Source organism: Melanotaenia boesemani, chromosome 14, assembly GCF_017639745.1.
Source record: "Melanotaenia boesemani isolate fMelBoe1 chromosome 14, fMelBoe1.pri, whole genome shotgun sequence".
NCBI classification, from domain to species: domain Eukaryota; kingdom Metazoa; phylum Chordata; class Actinopteri; order Atheriniformes; family Melanotaeniidae; genus Melanotaenia; species Melanotaenia boesemani.
The window spans coordinates 29,888,917-29,910,442 of NC_055695.1; the positions used below are offsets into that span (position 1 = coordinate 29,888,917).

General features: G+C 40.3%; 1 protein-coding gene across 3 annotated transcripts in view; it reads right to left on the reverse strand.

The window, feature by feature from the left end:
• LOC121653404 (LIM domain containing preferred translocation partner in lipoma) overlaps positions 1-21,526 on the reverse strand; it is a 201,523-nt gene that overhangs the window by 77,069 nt on the left and 102,928 nt on the right. For all 3 annotated transcript variants that reach the window (XM_042006876.1, XM_042006875.1, XM_042006878.1), the window contains one exon: positions 947-1,534. In XM_042006876.1, the coding sequence (XP_041862810.1) occupies positions 947-1,534 (588 nt within the window). The remainder of the gene's footprint in view (positions 1-946; positions 1,535-21,526) is intronic.

Consider the following 21,526-nt stretch of genomic DNA (forward strand, 5'->3'; position numbering starts at 1 on the left):
AGAGATGCTCACAAATCTATTAAACGCCACCTTTTGTTTTTTTTAATAATGCATCATACTGGGACCAAAGAGAGCTTTTCAAGCAAAATGTAGACTTTGTTTTGAACAAATATAATTAGACTTATTTTTAAGATACTTGCTGCATTGCTGAAGCTAATTTGTATTTAGTAAAGTACAGTCCTTGATGAGCTATTCCCCGAGGCTGAGAGGCCCAGTTTGTATTTTCAACCAGCATAAAATCCTTGAATTAAAGAAAACTCAAGGGCCCTCCACTTTCCAGAGATTGTCGAAGGCTGGATATATTGAGATTAGAATAGATATCTCTGTGGCATACACCACTCTGCTCTAAGGGATATTAGTATTTTGTAATTCTACTCAGGAAAGTACAGTTCTATTAAAAGGTTTTGTTCTCAATCCAGTGTATTGCGATGTTTTTTACAATAAATGCCTGTTTATTTTGTGCTGTCACTAAATCTGCCTTCTGGGCTCTGTAATAACAAGCTGGACTGTCTCTCCTTCTTTAGCCTGTAGGACACAGTATCTGTAATGTTTTAGATTGGATGTGAGACTTTTTAGCCTTTGTCATGGACAGATAGGTTGATCAGTTCAAATATCAGAGGCTTGATGGAGCTATGGTTTTTAAAAAAGCCAGATGAAGTGGTTTAAATGTCCAATGAGAATACATCCAATGAAGGTATTCCAGAGAGGGGAACCTAGGACACACTGAGGGTTTTATGTATCTCACCTGACTTATTGAAGACTTTGGGCTTCACAAAATGGAGGTGGGTAACTAGATGGCTGGACTACTTAGCTAACTACCATGTAAATGAATAAACTGGTGGTCTAATGTGGTAACCGGAAAAGAGGCCTTCTTTCATCCACGATATGTAACAAAACTGACACTGGTATCAGAAGGAAATGCATAATATGATGAAAATATTCATACCTTTGGTGGAACGGCTGGTCCAGAGGTGTATGAAGCCAAGCTTGGAGGCATATCTGTGATGTAGGTCTTTTTGGGGCCTGGAGGCTGGTATGCTTGGGACGGCACTGGGTCAGGTCTTCTGGAACCGACTCCACCCATTTGGGGTGCTCCTGGGTGTAGCTGTTCTTGATGCACCATCGGTGAGAATCCAGGCTGTGGTGGTCCATAAGCAAAGTCAGGACCTCTGGGCTGAGCAGGCATGTACTGAACCTGTGCAGGACTGCGAATCGGCTGTTGACCGATATGGTGCCCAGATGGGGCTTGGTGCTGGGGACCGGGTTGGGCCGACCTCACCTGGACGTTGAAAGTAGGCTGGCTTGGGGTTGATGCTGTGGTGTAGGAAGCAGGGACGGGCTGAGGAGCCATTTGGCTCTGTGGCTTGGCCACTGGGCTGACGGAGGAAGGTGGGATGGATGAGACTCCTCCTGAAGCCTGAGGTTTGGGGGTTGACTTCTTGGTAGCAGTCAAAGGTGGTTGAGTTGGGATGACCATGCGCTTATAACCAGTCACTGGAGTACTGGGGGTGGGGCCAGCTGATGACCCAGCATTCTAAAAAATGGCAGAAAGAAAAAAACTTAATCAAAATCAAGGTAATGAAACCCAATAAAAAGGAAAATATCTTTAGGTGACCCATCTTTCCTCTCAGAGTATCAAGTACAATCCGAGTAAGAAGAGCTGAAGTCCTGTTGGGCAACCTTCTGCTGACCAACCAGACTAATCAAAGTCACCTCTGTCGGTTCTAAAGTTTTATGTATCAGATAAATACAACCTCAGAAAAAACATGACATTTGACACTGATTATCTATTTAATAAATACTAAAACAAAATAAAAAACTAAGCCCACCCTTACCACTTCCATAGGAATTAAAAGGGTAAATAGCAGCCAGGTGCAGCCAATCAAATGCACATAATTAAATCATCATCAGCAAGCATGACCATCTCTATAAGGACTCTCGTGTACCAAGTTGAAAAGGGGCCCCATTGGGAAATTCAGGCATTACAGCAGATAATACTCAAAAAATGTTAAAAGAGCTATAGATACAACACAAAAAACATGAAAACAAAGAGGTCCATGGAAAGGTGCAAAAAGACGCTATACGCTACAGTACATTGTCAGACTCCTTTGGTCTCCTTTTCTTGGCCAATTCAACTTGAGGAATTAGCAGATTATTCAGTGCGATTGGTTGTTCAATGTACAAAGGCAGAATTAAAAATCTATCTAATGGCAAATTGTAACATGTCACATGAAAACTCTTCTCATTTGTCATCTTCACTCCTCCAAAAGTGGCAAGACAACAATGTGGCCATATTGAGTGAAATAAGTGAGTAAATAAATAAATAACAGCTGTTAATCATGACCCAAGTACAATCAGACTGAACAAATATGGTTTTTTGGGAGGGTCACCAGGAGAAAGTCTTTTCTCTCTGCAAGATACATGGCAACATGGCTTAGGCTTGCAACACTGACACTGAACAAACTACAAGACTTCTGGAACAATTTCCTTTGGACAGACCAGATCAAAGTGGAAATGTTTGGTCAGAAAGTAAAGCAGCTCGTTAGGAGAAACCCAAACACAGCATATCAGCACAGACACCTCGTACAACTGTCCAGCACGGAGGTGGAGGGATGGTGATCTGGGCTGTTTTTGCATTCACTGAGTAGACTGAACTCCTCTGCATACCAATATACCAAACAGTCAAAAAGCTAGCTCCAGCTAAAGTTTGACTGGTTCTACAAGCTGTTAAATCACGTGTTCTTAGTCTATAACACACTGTATCTGTATTTTGGCTCAGTTCTTGTTTATGGCAAAGCACAGTAACTCCCGCTGCCATTTATCTGAGGCTGTATGTGTGCTATACCCACTGGGTCAGAACCGGGAATGACTGAAGCTAATCCAAGACTCCAACTGTGAGCATGTATAACAATATATTTGGTTAATAAATTAGAAAAGTTCAGCTAAAATGAATGAATAATACTATATTTTAAATTGTGTACAGATGACACTGTGCCCCAAAATGTGACTGTGAAGGCATGGGTCTGCTGTATTATGTATTCTACGCCTTTTATGGATTGTGTGGTTCTTGCTTTGAAAGATTATCCACCCAGCCTTCCTCTGCTGTCAGGCTACCTCGACAGCAGAGGCTCTGCACTGTCCACGACTACATATAATGTATGGCTAATAAAGCAAGAGGAGGGGGGGGATAAATTGCTTGGCAGAGGATACTATGACAGCAGATTGGCAACAGCAAACGACACTTGTGCTGACTCCAGCTGCCTGGACAGTAAAGATGTTAAATCACTGAAATTTGTGGTGGTGTTCCTGGGAAGAGATGGCTATAAAGCAGCAACACACCCCTGTGCTGGGATTCTGGCTGTCTGAACAACAGGAGCATTTTCACTGGCAACAACACATGTGCAGGCAAAATTATAACAAAACAAAGCAAATAACAATAACAGACAGAAGGACAAGGCTTCACACAGATGTCAGAGGCTTCTCTCCCAAGTGTCTCTCATGTAAGTAATAACTGTTTTCCAGCAGCGCTACGTATCGGTGTCAGACGTTCACCCATTCTAAAAAAGGTCTATCATTAACCTTGGATGGCCTTATTAGGTTACTGCCTGAAGCCAAAAAAATCAGAGTCAATTACTAAATTTGCAGCACTAGGGGAACAAAAATGAACACTTGTAGTCTTGCCTTCCAAAATGGGGCAGAGCAACAAATCCAACTGATCTCCTCTTAAAGGTGATCAAAGCCTGCTGCATATAAATGTCACAAATAGCAATATTTTCCTTCCCTGCCACACTCCCCTTCTAAAGGCTTGTTTAAGCTTAATAAAATAAAATGGAAAAACCACTTATATATCAGCGAGAAAGTATATAGCTCTGTGATCCTTCTAATGCATTGTGATAAAAAGAATTCCAAGTTTTGGTAAATGAATCAACTTTGTCTAAGTCCCATCTAATCTAAGTCAGAGGGAAGCCCCTAAGGAACCATTAAAAGCTCCAGAAAATATTTTCTGCTCTCAATCAGCTTTCTGTCTCAGTGATTAGCGCTGATGTTTATTTAAAGTGTCTGTCTGCATATGTATGGAAACAGCTCCACTATGCCCTTTAGGAAGTGATATTACTTCATTTAAATGTTTCATGGGTTTTAAACACTCTAGATTATTAATTTATCTTTAAGGCCTTAGAACCTACAGTAACATTTAGTTTGCAGAGCACTGGAAATGCAAATTGGTCCCCTCAAAATAATTACACTGTCATGGTGCGTTTTCCACAATTTACATTAAGAGAATAGATTTAGCCCTTTCTGAGGATGATGAAACTAATCAAATGTGCAGAATCTGAACAACGATGTCTCTGCAGTGGGAAAGATTTGCAAATTGAATAAAGTTTGCTCTGTTTTTGACCAGTTAATGTAAGCACACTCAGAGATCAGATAAGGAGGAGATTAATAGGATAACACACAAGAAGTACAGATAATCACAGATGGCTGAAAAACTAAAGGAAAAAACTGAATGCACGAGTAGTTTAAAGACGTTTGATGCATATAAAAAAGGAAATTAACGTTGATGAGCAACTCTCTAAATTTAGAATAAAATATACACACACCAGTGTGCAAAACGACATTTAAAATATTTTGTTGTTGTTTTATGAAGTCGAAACAATACTTATCTTTCTATTGTTGGTGTACATTTAGTGGATATATAAAGTGTTCACACCCCAGTTAAAATTCCAGGTTTTTACCATGTTAAAAAAAATGAAGCTATAAATGATAAATCAGTTCAAAATGTTTCCCACCTTTAATGTGACCTAAAACCAGAACAATTCAATTGAAAAACAAAGAAACTTGTTCGAAAGAAAAAGAAAAACAAAAAAAGCCAAAACAAACACAATAAGCTGTTTGTAGAAGTATATATTACATGTTTAAGTATGGAAAAACTGGATGTCCCACCAAAATTTGATGAAAAGACAAGGATCAGCTGGAATTTCTAGAAAGTTCTGGTTATGACTGCAATCTTGTGTTTTCCTTATGTCTGAAATCTTGGGTAGGGTTGAAGCATTTTCTGACAAAGACAAACATCCAAACCTGGCTACAAGGTGCAAACAAACAAACAAGCAAACAAATAAATAAATAAAATGCACAATGTCTCCCAAAAACATGTGGGGGAAATGTGTTCTGGTCTGACGAGACATTTTTGGCCACAATTCCAACAGAAAAAAAAAAAAAAATTACGGAAATTCCAAAAGAACAGCATGTCCATAGTTAAGCATGGTGGTGGCAGTATCATGCTTTGGGGTTGCTTTTCTCCAGCTGCAACTGTAGTTTAATGAAGGAAGTTCTGACCAGTTCCAGATACCAGTCACTGTTAGTCCAAACCCCTCAGGCTTCTGGCTGAAAGCTGAAGAGCAATTTCACCTTTAAACACGACAATGACCCCAGACCAAGCAGCAACCTCTGCCGGTAAAATGTGAAGCCTATGCAAAGTGCAAAAAATTGCAGTTCACTCCTCATCCGCTAGGGGCTGGCTCCAAAACAGAGTCAATCCCCATAGACTCGCATGTTAAAAAGACCAACTTCACAACAGAAATAAGTCTGGTACAAAAAAACATTTTAGGATTAACAGGTCGAGTTTACCTTCATGACAACTGTGAGGGGGGTGAATTTTTTTCCAACTCATCCGTTTGGATGTTATTTAATCTTGACATTTGGCATATTTAGGGGCGTGTCCTTTTGATTGACAGGAATCCAATATCCGCGGCAACAAGGGAGAGTGCAGCACAACCGCGGTTTTTAGCTGACTAACAGCGCACCTTAGCTGGTTAACTACAGTTAGCTCCGGCTTAGCTCGGTTAGCCCTTAGCTACAGGCAGCTCGTAGTTTGATGGGTGTCAATTCTCCACCCCCACCTTCACAGTCTCCCTCTCTAGGTTCTGAGACGGTCCAGCCAGAAACCAGAACCTAAATCCAACAGAAGACCTGTGAGGTGACCTGAAGAGAACTAAGAATAAGAGACAATTTGATAAATATGGAGCAAATTTGCAACAAAGAAACTGTAACTTACTGAAGCTTGACCTGAATACAGTTACATTTTATCCCAATTAATTTCCATTCAAACCAGATATGGTGTAAGACTAGCTCACTAAAAGCTTTATCGTGTCGGTTTGACAAAATAGGCTATGCTTTTCTCATGTCTGTATAATCAATTTCAATTCATTTAAAAAAGAGACTGTGCATTTTAATGTACATTTCTATGTAAATGTTTAAGATTTTAGCCAATGACTAATTTCTATCTTTAGTTCCAAAGCAAGTAGATGGACTTAAAACAGTAAAATATGACACAATACATATAATAACATAATACAGGAACAGAATATGAGACACGGACAACAGCTGCCAATTAAAAAGACATCTAGTTAAGAACATGTCTAAAAATTTACCTGACTGTTCCAGGTAGTTTGTTCCAGGAATGTGTGACTGAATGATGTAACCATTTCACAGAATTGTGTTTTTCGTTTGGGAAAAGTACAGTCTCTAGTAAATGCCTGGCTATTCAGTTACTGTCATTTTTTTATTAATATAGGTGATAAATAATGGAGGTGCAAGTCCATCTTTATAAATGGGAAGTGCATCCAAGAAAATCTGATAACGGTCAAAACTGAGAATGAAATGTATTTTTACAATGTCACAACGGTGACAATGAGGTTTTCTATCCTTGATATATATTTTTTTTAAAGAGACCTAATAGGTCAGGCTTGCCCATGCTCAGTTTTTTTTTTTTTTACTGACTCCAGACATGCAGCATTGGTCTGAATGCAGCATGTGACTCCAACATCCCCTCCATACACAAACACAACACACACAGTTTCAGAAAAGTTTTCCCTAACCCCTTCAGAAAAGTTAACCTTCGCTCTGCACCATAATTCAGTCTGACTTTGCAAACAACTTAAGTGTGAAATTTCACAGAGATTCTCAAGAAAGCCTTTTGACACATTAAAAAAGATTAGGAGAGACTATACAAGCCTTGGAGGGGGGCTGAGCGAAACTGTTAACTCTGCATTTCAACCCATGAGGGTGGGGGATTTTTTTCTTTCTTTTTTTTCAGAAAGCTTGGGGAAAACCCCTGAAGAGGAAGAAGTTCTCGTGGCATCTTTTCAGACTCATCTAAGACCTTGGATATTCCTCTCCAAACTTTCTCCTGCTTCTTATTCACATGACGCAGCTGCTCTTCCACTTCTGGCTCAGCCGCTCAATTTGCATCCGTCCATTTCAGCATTTAGATGACGGCCAGTCAACACGAAGGCATTCACCACTCTTCCCTCCACTTTCAGTCATCTAATCTCAGCGCATTCAGGCACAATCCTCACATGTAACCAGCAGTCAGCCTCCGTACAGTCATCAAATAGCTGGTATCAATTCTCTTCCTAAAATAGTTCCGGATAAGGCATATTAAAAATGATTAAACACTGTCTCTGGAACGTGGTGAGACCTCCAGCTGTTTTAGGCTATCGCTTCATTTGCAGATAGTGTTCACATACTGAGAACTTTCTGCTCACTCCATCTTTCATCTGCATATCTCAATCTTTTTTTTTTCTTTCAAGTGATGGATGTGCTACAACCATCACCTCTACAAAAGAAGGAATCCAACGCAGAACAGACAAATTTATTCACATTTTATCTTTGCTGATGCTGCCATCGTATCATATATATTTGGTTTAGTAAATGTGAGCTTATTACAGTGATGAATTAACTTATATTACTCTCAATAATGCAAGTAAAATACACTCACAATTCCTTGTTAACACAAATATCAAACCAGCCAATCACATGGCAGCAACTTAACACATTTAGTCATGTAGATATGGTGAAGACTACTTGCTGAAGTTCAAACTTCAAACTGAGCTTCAGAATGAAGAAGAAAGGAGATTTAAATGACTTTGAACGTGACATGGTTGTTGGTCTGAGTATTTACTGGGATTTTCACACACAACCATCTCTAGGGTTTACAGAGAATGGTCTGAAGAAGAGAAAATATCCAGTGAGCAGCAGTTGTCTGGACCAAAATGTCTTGTTGATGTCAGAGGTCAGAGGAGAATGGACAGACTGGTTGGAGATGATAGAAAGACAACAGGAAGTCCAATCAGCACTGGTTCCAACCAAGGTCTGCAGAACAGCATCTCTGAACACACAACACGTCCAACCTTGAAGCAGATGGGCTACAGCAGCAGAAGACACACCGGGTGTCTCCTGTCAGCTAAGAACAGGAAACTGAGGCTACAATTCACACACACTCACCAACACTGGACAATAGAAGATGGAGAAACGTTGCTGGTCTTAGCTCCACATTCAGATGTTATACTCAGAATTTGGTGGCAACATCATGAAATCTTCAGGCTACTGGTGGTGTAATGTAGTGGGGGATGTTTTCTTGGACCATTTTGGGCTCCTTAGTACCAGCATGGCCTGGTTTAACCAGCACAGCCTACCTGAGTATTGTTGCTGACCATGTCCATCCCTTTATGACCACAGTGTAGCATCTTCTGATGCTACTTCCAGCAGGATAATGCACCATGTCACAAAGCTCAGATCATCTCCACCTGCTTTTTGTAGAACATGACAATGAGTTCACTGGACTCCACAGTCACCAGATCTCAGTCCAGTAGAGCAGCTTTGGGAAGGAAAAAGGGCATCCACCCGGTGCTAGCAAGGTGGACCTGATAAAGGGGTCGCTGAGTATAATGGCATAATTCCACCCAACTGTGTATTCATTTGTTTTTTAATGTATGACTTTTGACTGACATTACTCTAATTATGTCATCTAATTATACCTCTTGTGCTACTATGATTAAATGCCATCTGACAGCAGAATTACATCCACCAGCTGTTACTGAATTTTAACAGAAACCTGTGAAAACGGGTGGGATCAGATCAGTTTGTTCCCAGCACTGAAAATGTCTCTTCTCGTTCCCCAAAGAAATGAATGATGAGCTAAATCCATGTCAGAGCAGTCACACGACATTGTAGGATTTGTAACGTGGCTAATTTGAATTAATTACGTGACGAGACTGAATGCAACAGCAGCAGGCATCTAAATTAATTCCAGGTTTAATTCACAGCTACAACACTGGATTTTGGCCTTGTCCTTTCAATACAGAGATTTCCTTTTATGTTTAATGTTTTTTTTTGGGGGGGGGGTGCCTAGTTTTCTAGTTTTTTTTTTTTTTTTTGCAGTTTTCTGTGTAACTCGGCACTGCGAACAAAGTGGTAACAGCTCTGTGTTTAAAAATACCGTGAATTTTGCTTTTGTTTAAAGCCACATACAAAGAAGAAAGAACATAAACTACTGGATGTCCACCATTCTTCTCCTTTGTTTCTGTGTTGCATGACACCGCTATGATAGCATGCTGTTACATAGCAGACGTATTTAGAGCTATCCGACTGATATGCCGATTACTAGGTCAGGGTACGGTTGGCTGTGGAAATGCAAGAGATATCAGAGTTTACTGAACCAAATCGCACCAAACTGTCCAGAACCAACCTGGACCCCTTGGTGAAAATGGGGCTCTAATCTGTCAGCTAGCTGTGGATCCTCAGGGCCAAGCTAGATGAAGTAGCTAGGGAGAAGGACGTCTGCCCCAAGGGCCCACCTAGGATAAGGAGTAGAAAATGGATGGAGGAAAATGTTTTTGGACTGTGGGAAGAAGCTGGAGTACTCCATGCAGAAAGACCCCAGCTGCACAAGATGTCAAAAAATAAATAATATATATATATTTTATAGCTAGATAAGATGGACGGACGGACGGACAGACAGACAGACAGACAGACAGACAGACAGACAGACAGACAGACAGACAGACAGACAGACAGACAGACAGACAGATAGACAGATAGACAGATAGACAGATAGATAGATAGATAGATAGATGGGACCAGTGATATATACATGACACAAACATTTTTTATAGTTTACCACCAAAATGAGGCAGCAGTGATGGCATGAAAGTCTATGTTTCAAATTTCAGTTATATAACTCTTTAAAAAACTGGGTTTCAGGGGGGAAAAGTATGTAATATTTCTAAGATGATGTAACAACATCATACAAAGTAGGGCGTATTACTCACTGATGCAACTGAAAAATCATTTTCAGGGCTACTGCATGGGAAAAAAAAGTGCATGAGAGTCACCAATCGTGACACGTCTGCAGGCCATCTCTACAAGAAAATGGGGGAAATGTGTGTTTTGGAGCACTCACACAGCAGAAACTAATTGTTTCATTCACCTCCTGCAGACCAGTCTCTCACCACACATCCCTGACTCATCTCTAATGAGCTTTCATGCACTTGTGACCTCCTCCTTCTGCAGGAGGTGAAATACTGTTGAAAAATCAGTCGCTTACAGTGTCGGTGTCATCAATCCCAGTCGCCACTGTTGTATCGGGAGCTGTGCGCACTTGCGTGTGTTCTGTAGGCTTGATGGGTAAAGATGGGTAATATGCAATGACAGCAGTTGATGGTAAGCCTTTTAGCACTGTTACTAGGGCTTTGTGATATAAAGAGGCAGGTTACACTGACTGTCACAGCTTCCTCGCTCAAACTACATTTGTCATTGGTTCACCCTGTAAATAAAAGACAAAGGGGTGAAGCTATGCAGTGTATTTGACTAACGAACATTGACGGAACACAGTAAGCGCCTGAAGGCATGCTCCTCTTCCCACAGTTGGCTGCCCCTGTCAAAACTCAGAACCTGCTGCCAGATTGGTAAATAGATGCCACCGGCAACATCTCTGCTCCACCCCGCTACAAAGCAATCAGACTATTACAGCTTTTAAAACAGGCTGAGAGGAAGAAGTTAAACACCACCGAGCCCCGTCGTTACGCCGCTGCAGTGTCAGGTCAGCTTGTAGAGATGAAGGGAAAAAAACAAAACAAAACATGCACGCAATCACACCCTCAGCCCCGAGAGAAAAATATCCATTGCAAAAAATAGCTGGCAGGCCTTGACACACTGTGCCAATGACAGCAGCAGAAGAAAATCTTCCTGAGCTGTCATGGCTGAAGAGGAAAACACATTTTAGTCACAGTTTAAATAGCACATGTACAAAGTGCTCTTCAGCTGTGTTTGAAGTTGCCCTGCCAAACACGGCAGTAGTTGACCTTAGTGTTACGATGGCGTAAATGTGAAGAGGCACCACGTGCACCTTATTTAAAAGCATTTAAGGTTCTGATGTTTTCCTCCTGAAGAAAAGCTTGGAATAAAACGCTTCAATGAGATGGGCCCTCTGTTATTAAAGTAATACGAGATGCACAGAGTTTCTCCACACTGTAAAAACAAACAGGTTGATTTTACTAGAAGAAAATGAAGTTTTAGAAGGTTTAATTAGCTATAATTACTTAATTTGCAGAAGTTAGATTAACTCAATAAATCTAACTACATACATGAAACCTGATGATGATGTGATCAAATCTGTGTAAATTAAAGGAGATGGGTCATACGATGAGGTCAAATTCCTTTCACTGAGAATAACTGATGACCTTAAATGCAGCAGTAACTTGGTATGGACCTGGTCTTTACTGAAATCATGTCAGACCACCGGCTTCTCTGTTACGCTGAAGCAGCGGCCTGGACAGCTGTTTTTAAACACAGGGATGAAAATAATGACAATAAATTAACATTTTTATGTAATTTGATTCTGGTTTGACTTGAAAAGTGAAGACATGAAATTTACCCAGCAGCCACGTGACACTGTTAATAATTAAAAATTAATAATTATCCACCATCAATCATCAGTCTAACAGGTAAACTGTATGTTATGTCTAAAACATGTCGTCTATACACTAAAACCACGATAAAGGTGGATTATTGCTGATATGAGCTCATTCTGGAGACCAAAATATGTTTTCCTGTGTGTTTAGCTGAAAACTGCTTGCTTGTCATCAAGGGTGAGTTACATGAGTTACAGTTCTGACATTTAATTCTTTACAAATAACACATGATTTATTAAAATATAACAGTCATTCTCACCATCACCATTTTATTTATACAACCTTTTGTTCTCCAGAGCACATCTGACTTAAAGATAAGTGTTAATAACAGCTACATTTTTATTAAGTTATATCCACTGAATGTATTTAAATCGTGGTGAAGAGGGAGCTGAACCAAAAGGCAAAGCTCTCGATTTACCGGTCGATCTACGTTCCCACCCTCACATATGGCCACGAGCTGTGGGTAGTGACCGAAAGAAAAAGATCGCGAATACAAGTGGCCGAAATGAGTTTCCTCCGCAGGGTGGCTGGGCTCTCTTAGAGATAGGGTGAGAAGCTCTGTGATCCGGGAGGTGCTCAGAGTAGAGCCGCTGCTCCTCCACATCGAGAGGAGCCAGATGAGGTGGCTTGAGCATCTGGTTAGGATGCCTCCTGGACGCCTCCCTGGTGAGGTGTTCCGGACACGTCCCACCGGAAAGAGGCCCCGAGGAAGACCCAGGACACGCCAGATGGACTACATCTCTCGGCTGGCCTGGGAATGCCTCAGGATCCCTCCGGATGAGCTGGTGAATGTGGCCGGGGAGAGGGAAGTCTGGGTTTCCCTGTTTAGGCAGCTACCCCCTCAACCCGACTCTGGATAAGCGGAAGAAAATGGATGGATAGTATTTAATTTAAGCAAAGATTACATTTTACAGTGCATGGCACAAATAAAAAATTAAGGCCTGTACTACGAGGCTGGATTTTTTCTTATGGAGGTAACTTCAGGGTTAAACCTAGCTTTTCCGTCCTATGACACTGGTTCACTTCGTACCAAGGTCAATCACCATGGTAACTTAAGCTGAACAGCTAACCTGCTTTGAAGCAACGAGGATAAAACCTCCTGACCAATCAGTTCTCTTGAAAAATGGCTGTTCATTCTGTCGATGCTGGTGCGCGGCTCATAACAGAAGCGCTGAGGAGAAAAAAGTTTTTAGGGATTGACGACATCCTTTTGATGTTCCCTCGTCAGGGATCAGGGCGGAGGGGTGCTCGTGCCTTTATCTGCTACATGTGTTTTATAAATTTTTGTACTTTCTCACCGCCTCAATCAGCTGGTTATTAACACTATCCCTTCATCCTTGTTAAACTATTCTCATTAGCAAAAATGCAGAAGTGGCAACTTTCCACTTCACACTTTTCTGTCAGAACAAAGCTCGGCTGGTGTGTCAAGAACAAAACAGAACGCCCAAACCAGGTCCACGAGAACAAAATGACGTCAGCCTTGAGATCAGCAGCAAAGTTCCTGCTTCAGGCAGAGTACGTAACAAGCTTTATTCCAACCACATTGGACTGAACTGGAATGTATCTTCAAAAGTGCCTTGAGATGACTGTCAGGAATTGGCACGATTCTAATATAACTGAATTGAGCTGGAATCTGTATAAAGTTCATTAGCCTTGACTTTTGTTACTCAGTCTCCAATGATACTCTGTATGTTACAAAAAGAAAGGAAAATGATTAAAATGTTTGCTATGATGCATTTACTCTAATCCCACATGAGCATTTGTTTTTGCCCTTGCTGATGGAATAAAATGCCTCACATCAAACATTTCTGCATAATATGCCACATTATTATACTAGACATGTCTATGAGCATGGCAGTCCCTTGAGTCCCTTTTTAAGTAATGTATGATTTCAGCTCATCGCATGTCATGGCCAGAAACACAGACCAAGGATGTAATGGATGAGTGGCGCTCCTGAGGCAATGGGAACTGAAGAAAAGTCACCCACACTATCATTCTGTTAGGGGGTTGAAACACCAATGGGATGGCCTGTTGTAAACAAGCCATACTTGTTTTACATGTAAACACATGTGTGTGCCAGAGGCCAGTGTGTGTGATGGGCATGACATGGAGAGCGTGGGTCTAAGTGCTTAAACAAAAGGCAACAGGATCTTTCTTATTGTGATCTGTTTGTCTTCTATTTGAGCACTTTGCATGACCTGGATGTCTGAGCCAACACAGTGTGTGGATCATGTGTGTACATTTCAATGTGCATCTATGTTATTTCTCAGTGAATGTCCACATCAAACACTCAAACCAAATGTCAGAATATATTTTTTTAGAGTCTTGAATTACATTGTGTTTGATGGGATGTTAAACTCTCTAAATTGGGGCTGAACTGCATGATTATCCAAATTTGTGTTTTTTCAAAACGATCTCCGAGCGCAAGGCCCTTCTTTTGTATTTCCTGACAGGTTAAAAATGTTTCTACCGTCTGGAAAGTGCAAACCTTTCACTAACTAAAATTAATCTTGACAAAAATTCCCTAAAAGTAAACTTGCTTGAGCCACCTCTAACTCTTAGTTTGGGAATATAGTGCCAAAAGTACATGTTATGGCATTATTTTTCCAGTTTTGATCACTTAACTAATGTTATTATATAGACTATTATCTCAGCCATATGTTAAAAGCATTTATTCTTTTTCTTATTGTCTTAATGCATCTGTTATCCAAGATTGTTGGTCTTTAAGAATGTAAATATATGTATATGTAAATATAAACTATATAGTGAATATAGTAAACAGAGCTAGTTATTCAAAAATTATTATTCAATTTCAATTTTAAATTCTATTTAAATTTAATTTATCCAATATTGAATCATAAAACGCAAAGATTGATTATTTTTATATCTTTCCTTTTCTGGTGACAACAGGGACGCGACTCTGGCGTGACTTACAGACACTCGTGAGATCTTAGTATTTTTACACAACTAAATGTTTTCCTTTGTCACTTTTGTCCAAGATCATCTTCTCTCATTGAGATAATGTTAATTTCTGATTTTTAAAATAGCACTCGTAGTGACTTTATTTCTGGACACCAGATGATAAACATTCTAAATGTAAGGCAGGAGAGCTACCAGAAACTTCATGAATTAAATGGCTTTTAATTGATTATGTTCTCAGCTTTGACAACATGCCTGTATGTCCATTACATTCAACTTTCAACTATTTAACAGCTTATTACCGCTCACATTAGCAGCTAACGCAAAGACTGTGGGCTCCGACATGTTCAATACACACCGAATGTTTTCCAAATAACAGGAAGTGTCATCACCACTCAAGTACATACTCCAAAATTAATCCGATATTGGACTAGTAAATGTGGACAACAATCTTTCGAATATCGTATTTCAGAAGTTGCATGCGTCAAGTAATTACAGTAATCCGATTACTCCTAGATATCTATTTTTGATCAGATTTTTTTATTTTGATTGTCATGTAAACAGAAAGTCTTTAATGTTGAAGAAAAATTGGTGCAGTTACATATTTGTAAATGAATCAATATTGAATGAAATTTAATTGAAATCGAATCAGGCTGTTGTGAATCAGATCAAGTCCTTCTCGTGTGCTGTTATCGTTGTGTGTTCTCTGGTTTGTCTTTAGTTCATGTAATTAAAACCTTTATTCTGCACCCATCTGCCTCGCCAGCCTGCGTTTGGGTCCTTACCATCACTTCAGCCCGTGACACCATACATCCATCCATTTATCCATCCATCCATCCGTCCGTCCATCCATCCATCCATTTATCCATCCATCCATCCATCCGTCCATCCATCCGTCCATCCGTCCATCCATGTCAGGTAATGAGTCAAGGGGGGAAATCCAGACACACCTCTACCCAGGAACACTTTAAAGTTCCTTCTGGTGCCTCCCATGAGATTCCCAGTCCAAAAGGGCTATATAATTCCTTCAAAGCACTCTTGGTGTGCCCTGGGGTCTCCTCCAGGTTGGATGCGCCCCCCCCCCCCCCCCCCCCCCCCCAAAAAAAAAAAACTCCAAAGGGAGGTGACCAGGAGGCATCTGAATCTGATTACCAACATCATCATGCACATTAATGTGTGCAACAGTTATTTGCCATTAGATAGTCAGTGGAAAAACATTTGCAAAAAAAATATTTGCTGTAGCAACTAGATAAATACAATCAAGATTGAACAGAAAAACTGTTGACTGGAATCAGCCAATCAGCAAATACAATAACTTTGCTTTGAAATGGACTTTTTGAGATATTATTAGCTAGCCAATTGTTTTTATGAGCTGGTTTATAAAAACACAGTTATTATAAATGGAGTGATATGGATCATATAATAGATTAGTTTTAATTGGATTATAACTGGACTATAATGAAGAGGGCGAAATTGGACTGTATCTGTAAAAGTGCAAGATACCTTGTTAATTGATCATTTAAATATTAAACTAAATTGAATTAAAATGGTTAAATAGGCTAAAGTGTCTGAAACATGTATTTAGTTTTTACTTGCTATAGAAATCGTTTTCTAATAGGAGACTGACAATACAGCTTTTGTTATTGATCTGTATGAAATAATTCACACTCAAAGATGTGATGAGGGGCTGAAATACTTTAAAACTGTTCAGTTATTTCTTATGAAGCTTATTTTGTTTTCTGGGTAAAGAAAATAAAGGAATCGCAATCCACCATCAGCCAAATCGTCACCTTTAACGTCACACCAGCCTAGAATTTCACATCCCTAATTCACAAACCTTGTGAATTAGGACCATAAAGAAATGGAGCTCTACTTCCTTTTAGTTTGAATTTCCTACAAGTTTGGACAAGTAGGTCAACATCAATTAAAAATACAGGAAAGGTATCATATTTCTCAGTAATGTAGTCTACATTAGGAAATTTACCAAACAAAATCGTGTTAAAACTTATGTAGGTTGACCTTTAAAGAAGATATCAATTTCTAAAATAGATGGTCCAAACTTCCTTTATCAGTATGTTTATCTTTAGATTGTTTAACCTATTTGCAAAAAAGTGACTTAGGCAGATCAAACGTAAATAATATAATGACCTTCATGTGAACATAGTCCATATATCCTGAAGTGAAGATGAAAGCTATACATTCATGTTGTTACAACTTCACGCTCACATCCAACATCCTGGTTTAAACCATGAACGGGGCAAAAATGAGCTGAACGACATTTTCATGAGATCTCATGACCCTTCAACATTCTCATGGTAGTTTGTGCAGCCCCTTTGAATTTCTTCTAAATAAAACCATGCAATGTCCTTCATAGCAGTGGTCAACAATCTGTATTTTCAGTGATTCTTCGGCAGACGCCATGATCTGGGGACTCGGGAGCAAGTACAGAGGGGCCTATCATTCTGCCATGTTGTGACAGCTAGTGCCAGCCGTAATGCTCGGTCTGTTGAGAGATGGGGAGTGTCTGGGTATGGCTTGACTGGCACTATGTGAAGTTAAGCTTCCTCAAGGCACTAATGTGATGGCTTCCATCTCAGCAGCATTTCAAGCACTCAGCTGCAGCTAAACTGTCAGCAGACTTCAATAATGCCCATCTCTTTGGTATGGACATGACAAGTTACTAAACAAATATCAGGCTATTTGACACAGAGTATGAACACAAACAGACTGATTCAACACTGTGGCTTTTTGAGCAGCCGTGACAACACATTTCAAAGCAGATGACATACAGTACCTGCTTTTTTTAAACAGAAATTCTGATTGTAGGACATTTCTATCCATGTTTTTGTTTCTTTAAATGTTTTCAGGAGCAAGACTATATTTGTTGGAGACTTGGGGCCAATGAAAACAACCTGGAAACATCATAATAATAACAATATAACTAACTTTTAAATTGTCATGGCAAACTCATTGGGACACAATTGTCCATTTACTGTGTTTATTTGGAGAAGTGGTGGCTGAGGCTGGGTTACACCAACACAAATCTTTTGGGAGTGACCAGTTCGAATGCTCCCCTCGGCGGAAGGAAGTGGTCAGTAAATAAGCTCATGGCCAACGCGCTGTGGCAAGTTTAGCAATTCTTTATTTATTCTGCACGGTATGCCTTTAACCAAAATTAGAATAAGGTTTTATCTCAGGTTTTGCAAAGAACTGAGATACTTCAGTGACTACACAAGAGAAAAAATAGTTTGAGTCCAGTTTTTCAGCTTTTAAAACCAATTAGGTTCACACTAACAACATCTGACGGTACTATGACTTAGTTATAACAGGTAAATGTTTGACCCATGAGCAAATATCAAAACTGCTGTATTATAATCAGGAACATAGTGGAACTGAAGCAGACACACAAAACTTTCTAAATAAAAATGCACCAGTATGGTGACACTGGCTTGGTGTGATCACCTGCAGGCAAATAAGCAGCTGCATCTTTTTCAATTACAGGTGTGGTTTAAAATCACAAGTGCTTTCTACCTTAAGCTTTTCCCTTGCAATGTTTTGTATCATGGATATGGAAAGTATTCAGCAACCCTTACACTTTTCATTCTGTGAACAGGTGCAGCTGCAGGGACAGATGTACCTATCTCTGCAGCTGAAAAACACCGCCATAGCATGACTCTGCTCCTGTGAGCTGTAGTCTTGTATAGACAGGTATGTGCCTTTTCTAATCAAGTTCAAACAATTCAATTAAGCACAACTGGACTCCAGTAAAGGTGTAGAATCATCTCAAGGATGATCGGAAGAAATGGACAGGACCTGAGTTTGAGAATTTAAAAAAAAATGAAAAACATAGCCTGTAACCAGCCTGATTTGGTATAGGAAGATATGAGAATGAAGAGAAAGGGAGATATTAGTGACTTTTTTTGTAAAGAGGAAGGACACCAATTCGGTTAGCCCCAACGTTGGCTGCCCTGACAGCTCCCACTGTTGATCTAGCCACACAAGGATCCAGTCTACAACTACCACCAGACAGTAAACCAGAACTGATCCCCCTACTACCCCGTCAAGCTCCACATACTGCACACAAAACAACCAACATAGCTTTCTATGGACCTTTTTGAACTTGTTACAAATATTTCCACTTGCTAATTCAGATTATTAATGCTAAGATGTTTCATTTCTCATGTCTCCCGATGTGACCACAGTTAACACAGCAGTGCACGAGTCTATCTTAGAAAGAACACAATAATTTCCTTTCTTAGTATATCGCCCCTCTCATAAAGTTGTGCCCACCCTCTGGCCCCCCCATGTATAAAGGTCTAGCTCCCCCACTGCTCTATAATATATGCTCCAATAAACATCAACATGTGGACTGGGAAAGTCAGGGATGAAACATAACTTCTGAGTCAGAGCCTTTCCCACTGGGATCAGCAGTTCAAGTCATCATTCTCAACAGCTCCAACGCCTGCACTCATTTTTCTACATGGATACCAACAAAGAGATGCAAATCTCTTACTGGTTTTTAATTGGTTGGAAATGTGACTGTAAATGAGTCGCTCATTCCTGCTCCCAGACATAGTGGGACAGCCAGAAGGCAGCCTAGTAACAGCCGAGCTCTTTTTCCTCTTTGAATCCATCAGGAAAGATGCTACTTCAGTTGAAGTGCCACACACTAAGGTTGTGCAAACACACACCTCGATGCAGCGAAGCACAACAGTGGAAGTTTTTTCATGGCGTTAAGTGTATGTCATTTAGTGAGCCCGGGTCTTCAATATTTTATTCATTGCACCACACATTATTGTTTGACTGTGTGGATGAATCAGACAGGGAGAGCTTTTAGATTCCAGCTTAAGTCTTATTGCAACAGACAGAATCGGATCAGGATGAGGTGCAGCTTCAAAGGAGAAAGTGCAAGTGGAGTTGAACTGGGACTAAAAAATGTCACATGTTAATTTATAGAAAAATGGCTGTTTAACTGGTCATAAAGGGGATAGTTTCTGAAGAGCATCACCACTGTGTGCTCCAAAACAGTCACAGCATACATATTTAAAACAGGACGGAAACAAAAGCAACAATTACTGCCCACTGATCCTTAAAATACGACTTCTTTTAAGGAAGCAGCATCCAAATCTATCAATCTCTCAGTGAAGAAGAGAAGCACAAACACATAGACACATCAAATAAATCAGATATTTAAGCACCAGAGTGGATTCAAATATATTATACATTAAAGTTTAATTACACATTTAGTTTATTTCCATGTAATAAATGTTACACAGAAAAATATCCTGATGCTCAATTTTCTCTCGACAGCGCACCACAAAGCTGGATGTTGCAGAATGTCAGCGTGAGGGCTGCTGATTCATTTGTTTACTAGAAATGCACCACAGGTCAGAGTGAATTAGAGGTCACAGCAGTCGAAGCTTCCGTTGCCTCAGACGAAGCAGCGGTGCTGCTTTGGTGCATGATGAGCGCACTGTTTTGACACTCATCTGGGGCTCCTTGTTAACTCCCCCACAACAGATCTGATGTGCTCAGACAGGCCTACGCTGCATATTAGTGGGGCTGGTTGGGCTCAGATTGCAGTGCAGCACACTTGGAAAGATTTAAAATGAACACACTGTCTTGTGTCTCCCAACTGGGCCAAAGAAAAAAAATGATTGAATTTTAGAAAGGGGTGAATGTGGAGTTTCAAGCCAAATCGGGCAAAAAAAAACTAATACCAGTGCCGGACTTAGAACCGGTTCTTTATGTTTGGGTCGCCTGCTGCAGCCCTGCTGGATCTTCCTCAGTCTCAACTCTTTTCAGCTGAAGCAGTTATGATGTTGGTTCAGGACAGGTGCTGGAATCAACTCTGAGCTCGCTTTAGCAAAGAACTGATTTGGTTTTATTGAGCCACAATATGTCACTTAAACATCTCAACATGTGTGTTCTTCTACTAATGTTTCTGCAGAAAACAACTATTCAAGGATGCAATTATCACAAAAACAGCTTATTACATTGATTGTCCTGTGCACCTTGATGCTCCAACATCACCAGGTTTTACCCCTCCTTTATACCGGGTGCGTGTGCTGCAAGTTACGGCTGCACCACGGTTTTGTTCCTGCCTGTGTGGCGCAGCATTCTATACCGGGAGCGTGTCAGGTGTGGAGCACCTGCGAGTGCAGTCCACCTAGCAGGATCCGCAAGATCACGAAATCACAAGAGGAGGGGAGAATCTCCTGGGGAGACCCTCTGTCCGGTTAAATATGTAATGTTTACATGGTTCAGCAGCGCAAAGCTGCATAGGGGCTTTTATTTTGAAAAATACCAGAAGCTTTTAGTCTGCTCCCGTGTCTGATTTTCTGTCTGTCCCTATCTGAACTCCGAATTGACGCATTCTAGGTGTGTGTGATGTCAAAAATAGACTAGGCGTGTAAATTTAGTGGAGCACTGCGACAATGTGCTTCCGACACATGCTGCAGCGCCCGGTGTAAAACACACCTTTGACTAAAATGGGCGCAAATAGCAGCGGAGGTTGCGGCGCAGCCGTAATGTGCCGCACATGCACCTGGTATAAAACAGGGGTTAGACACTGTTTTAATCAACATTTCGTGTTTACGAATGCAAGAAGACTATTTAACGTGACTTTTTCATATTTTTATAAAAAAAAAATTTTTTTTTAAGTTTTATGTCTTATCAACAAGTTTGATTACTGAGACAACATTAATCTTCTGATCTTATTGTCTCATGTTCTAAAATTTTAGGATTTCTTTTATTATATAACAGTTGAACATTCAGAAGAAAACAAAGTCACATCCAGGTTTTCTTTAACCACTTAAGCCCTGGTTATATTTCTGGAAAAACACCTGAAGAACAAA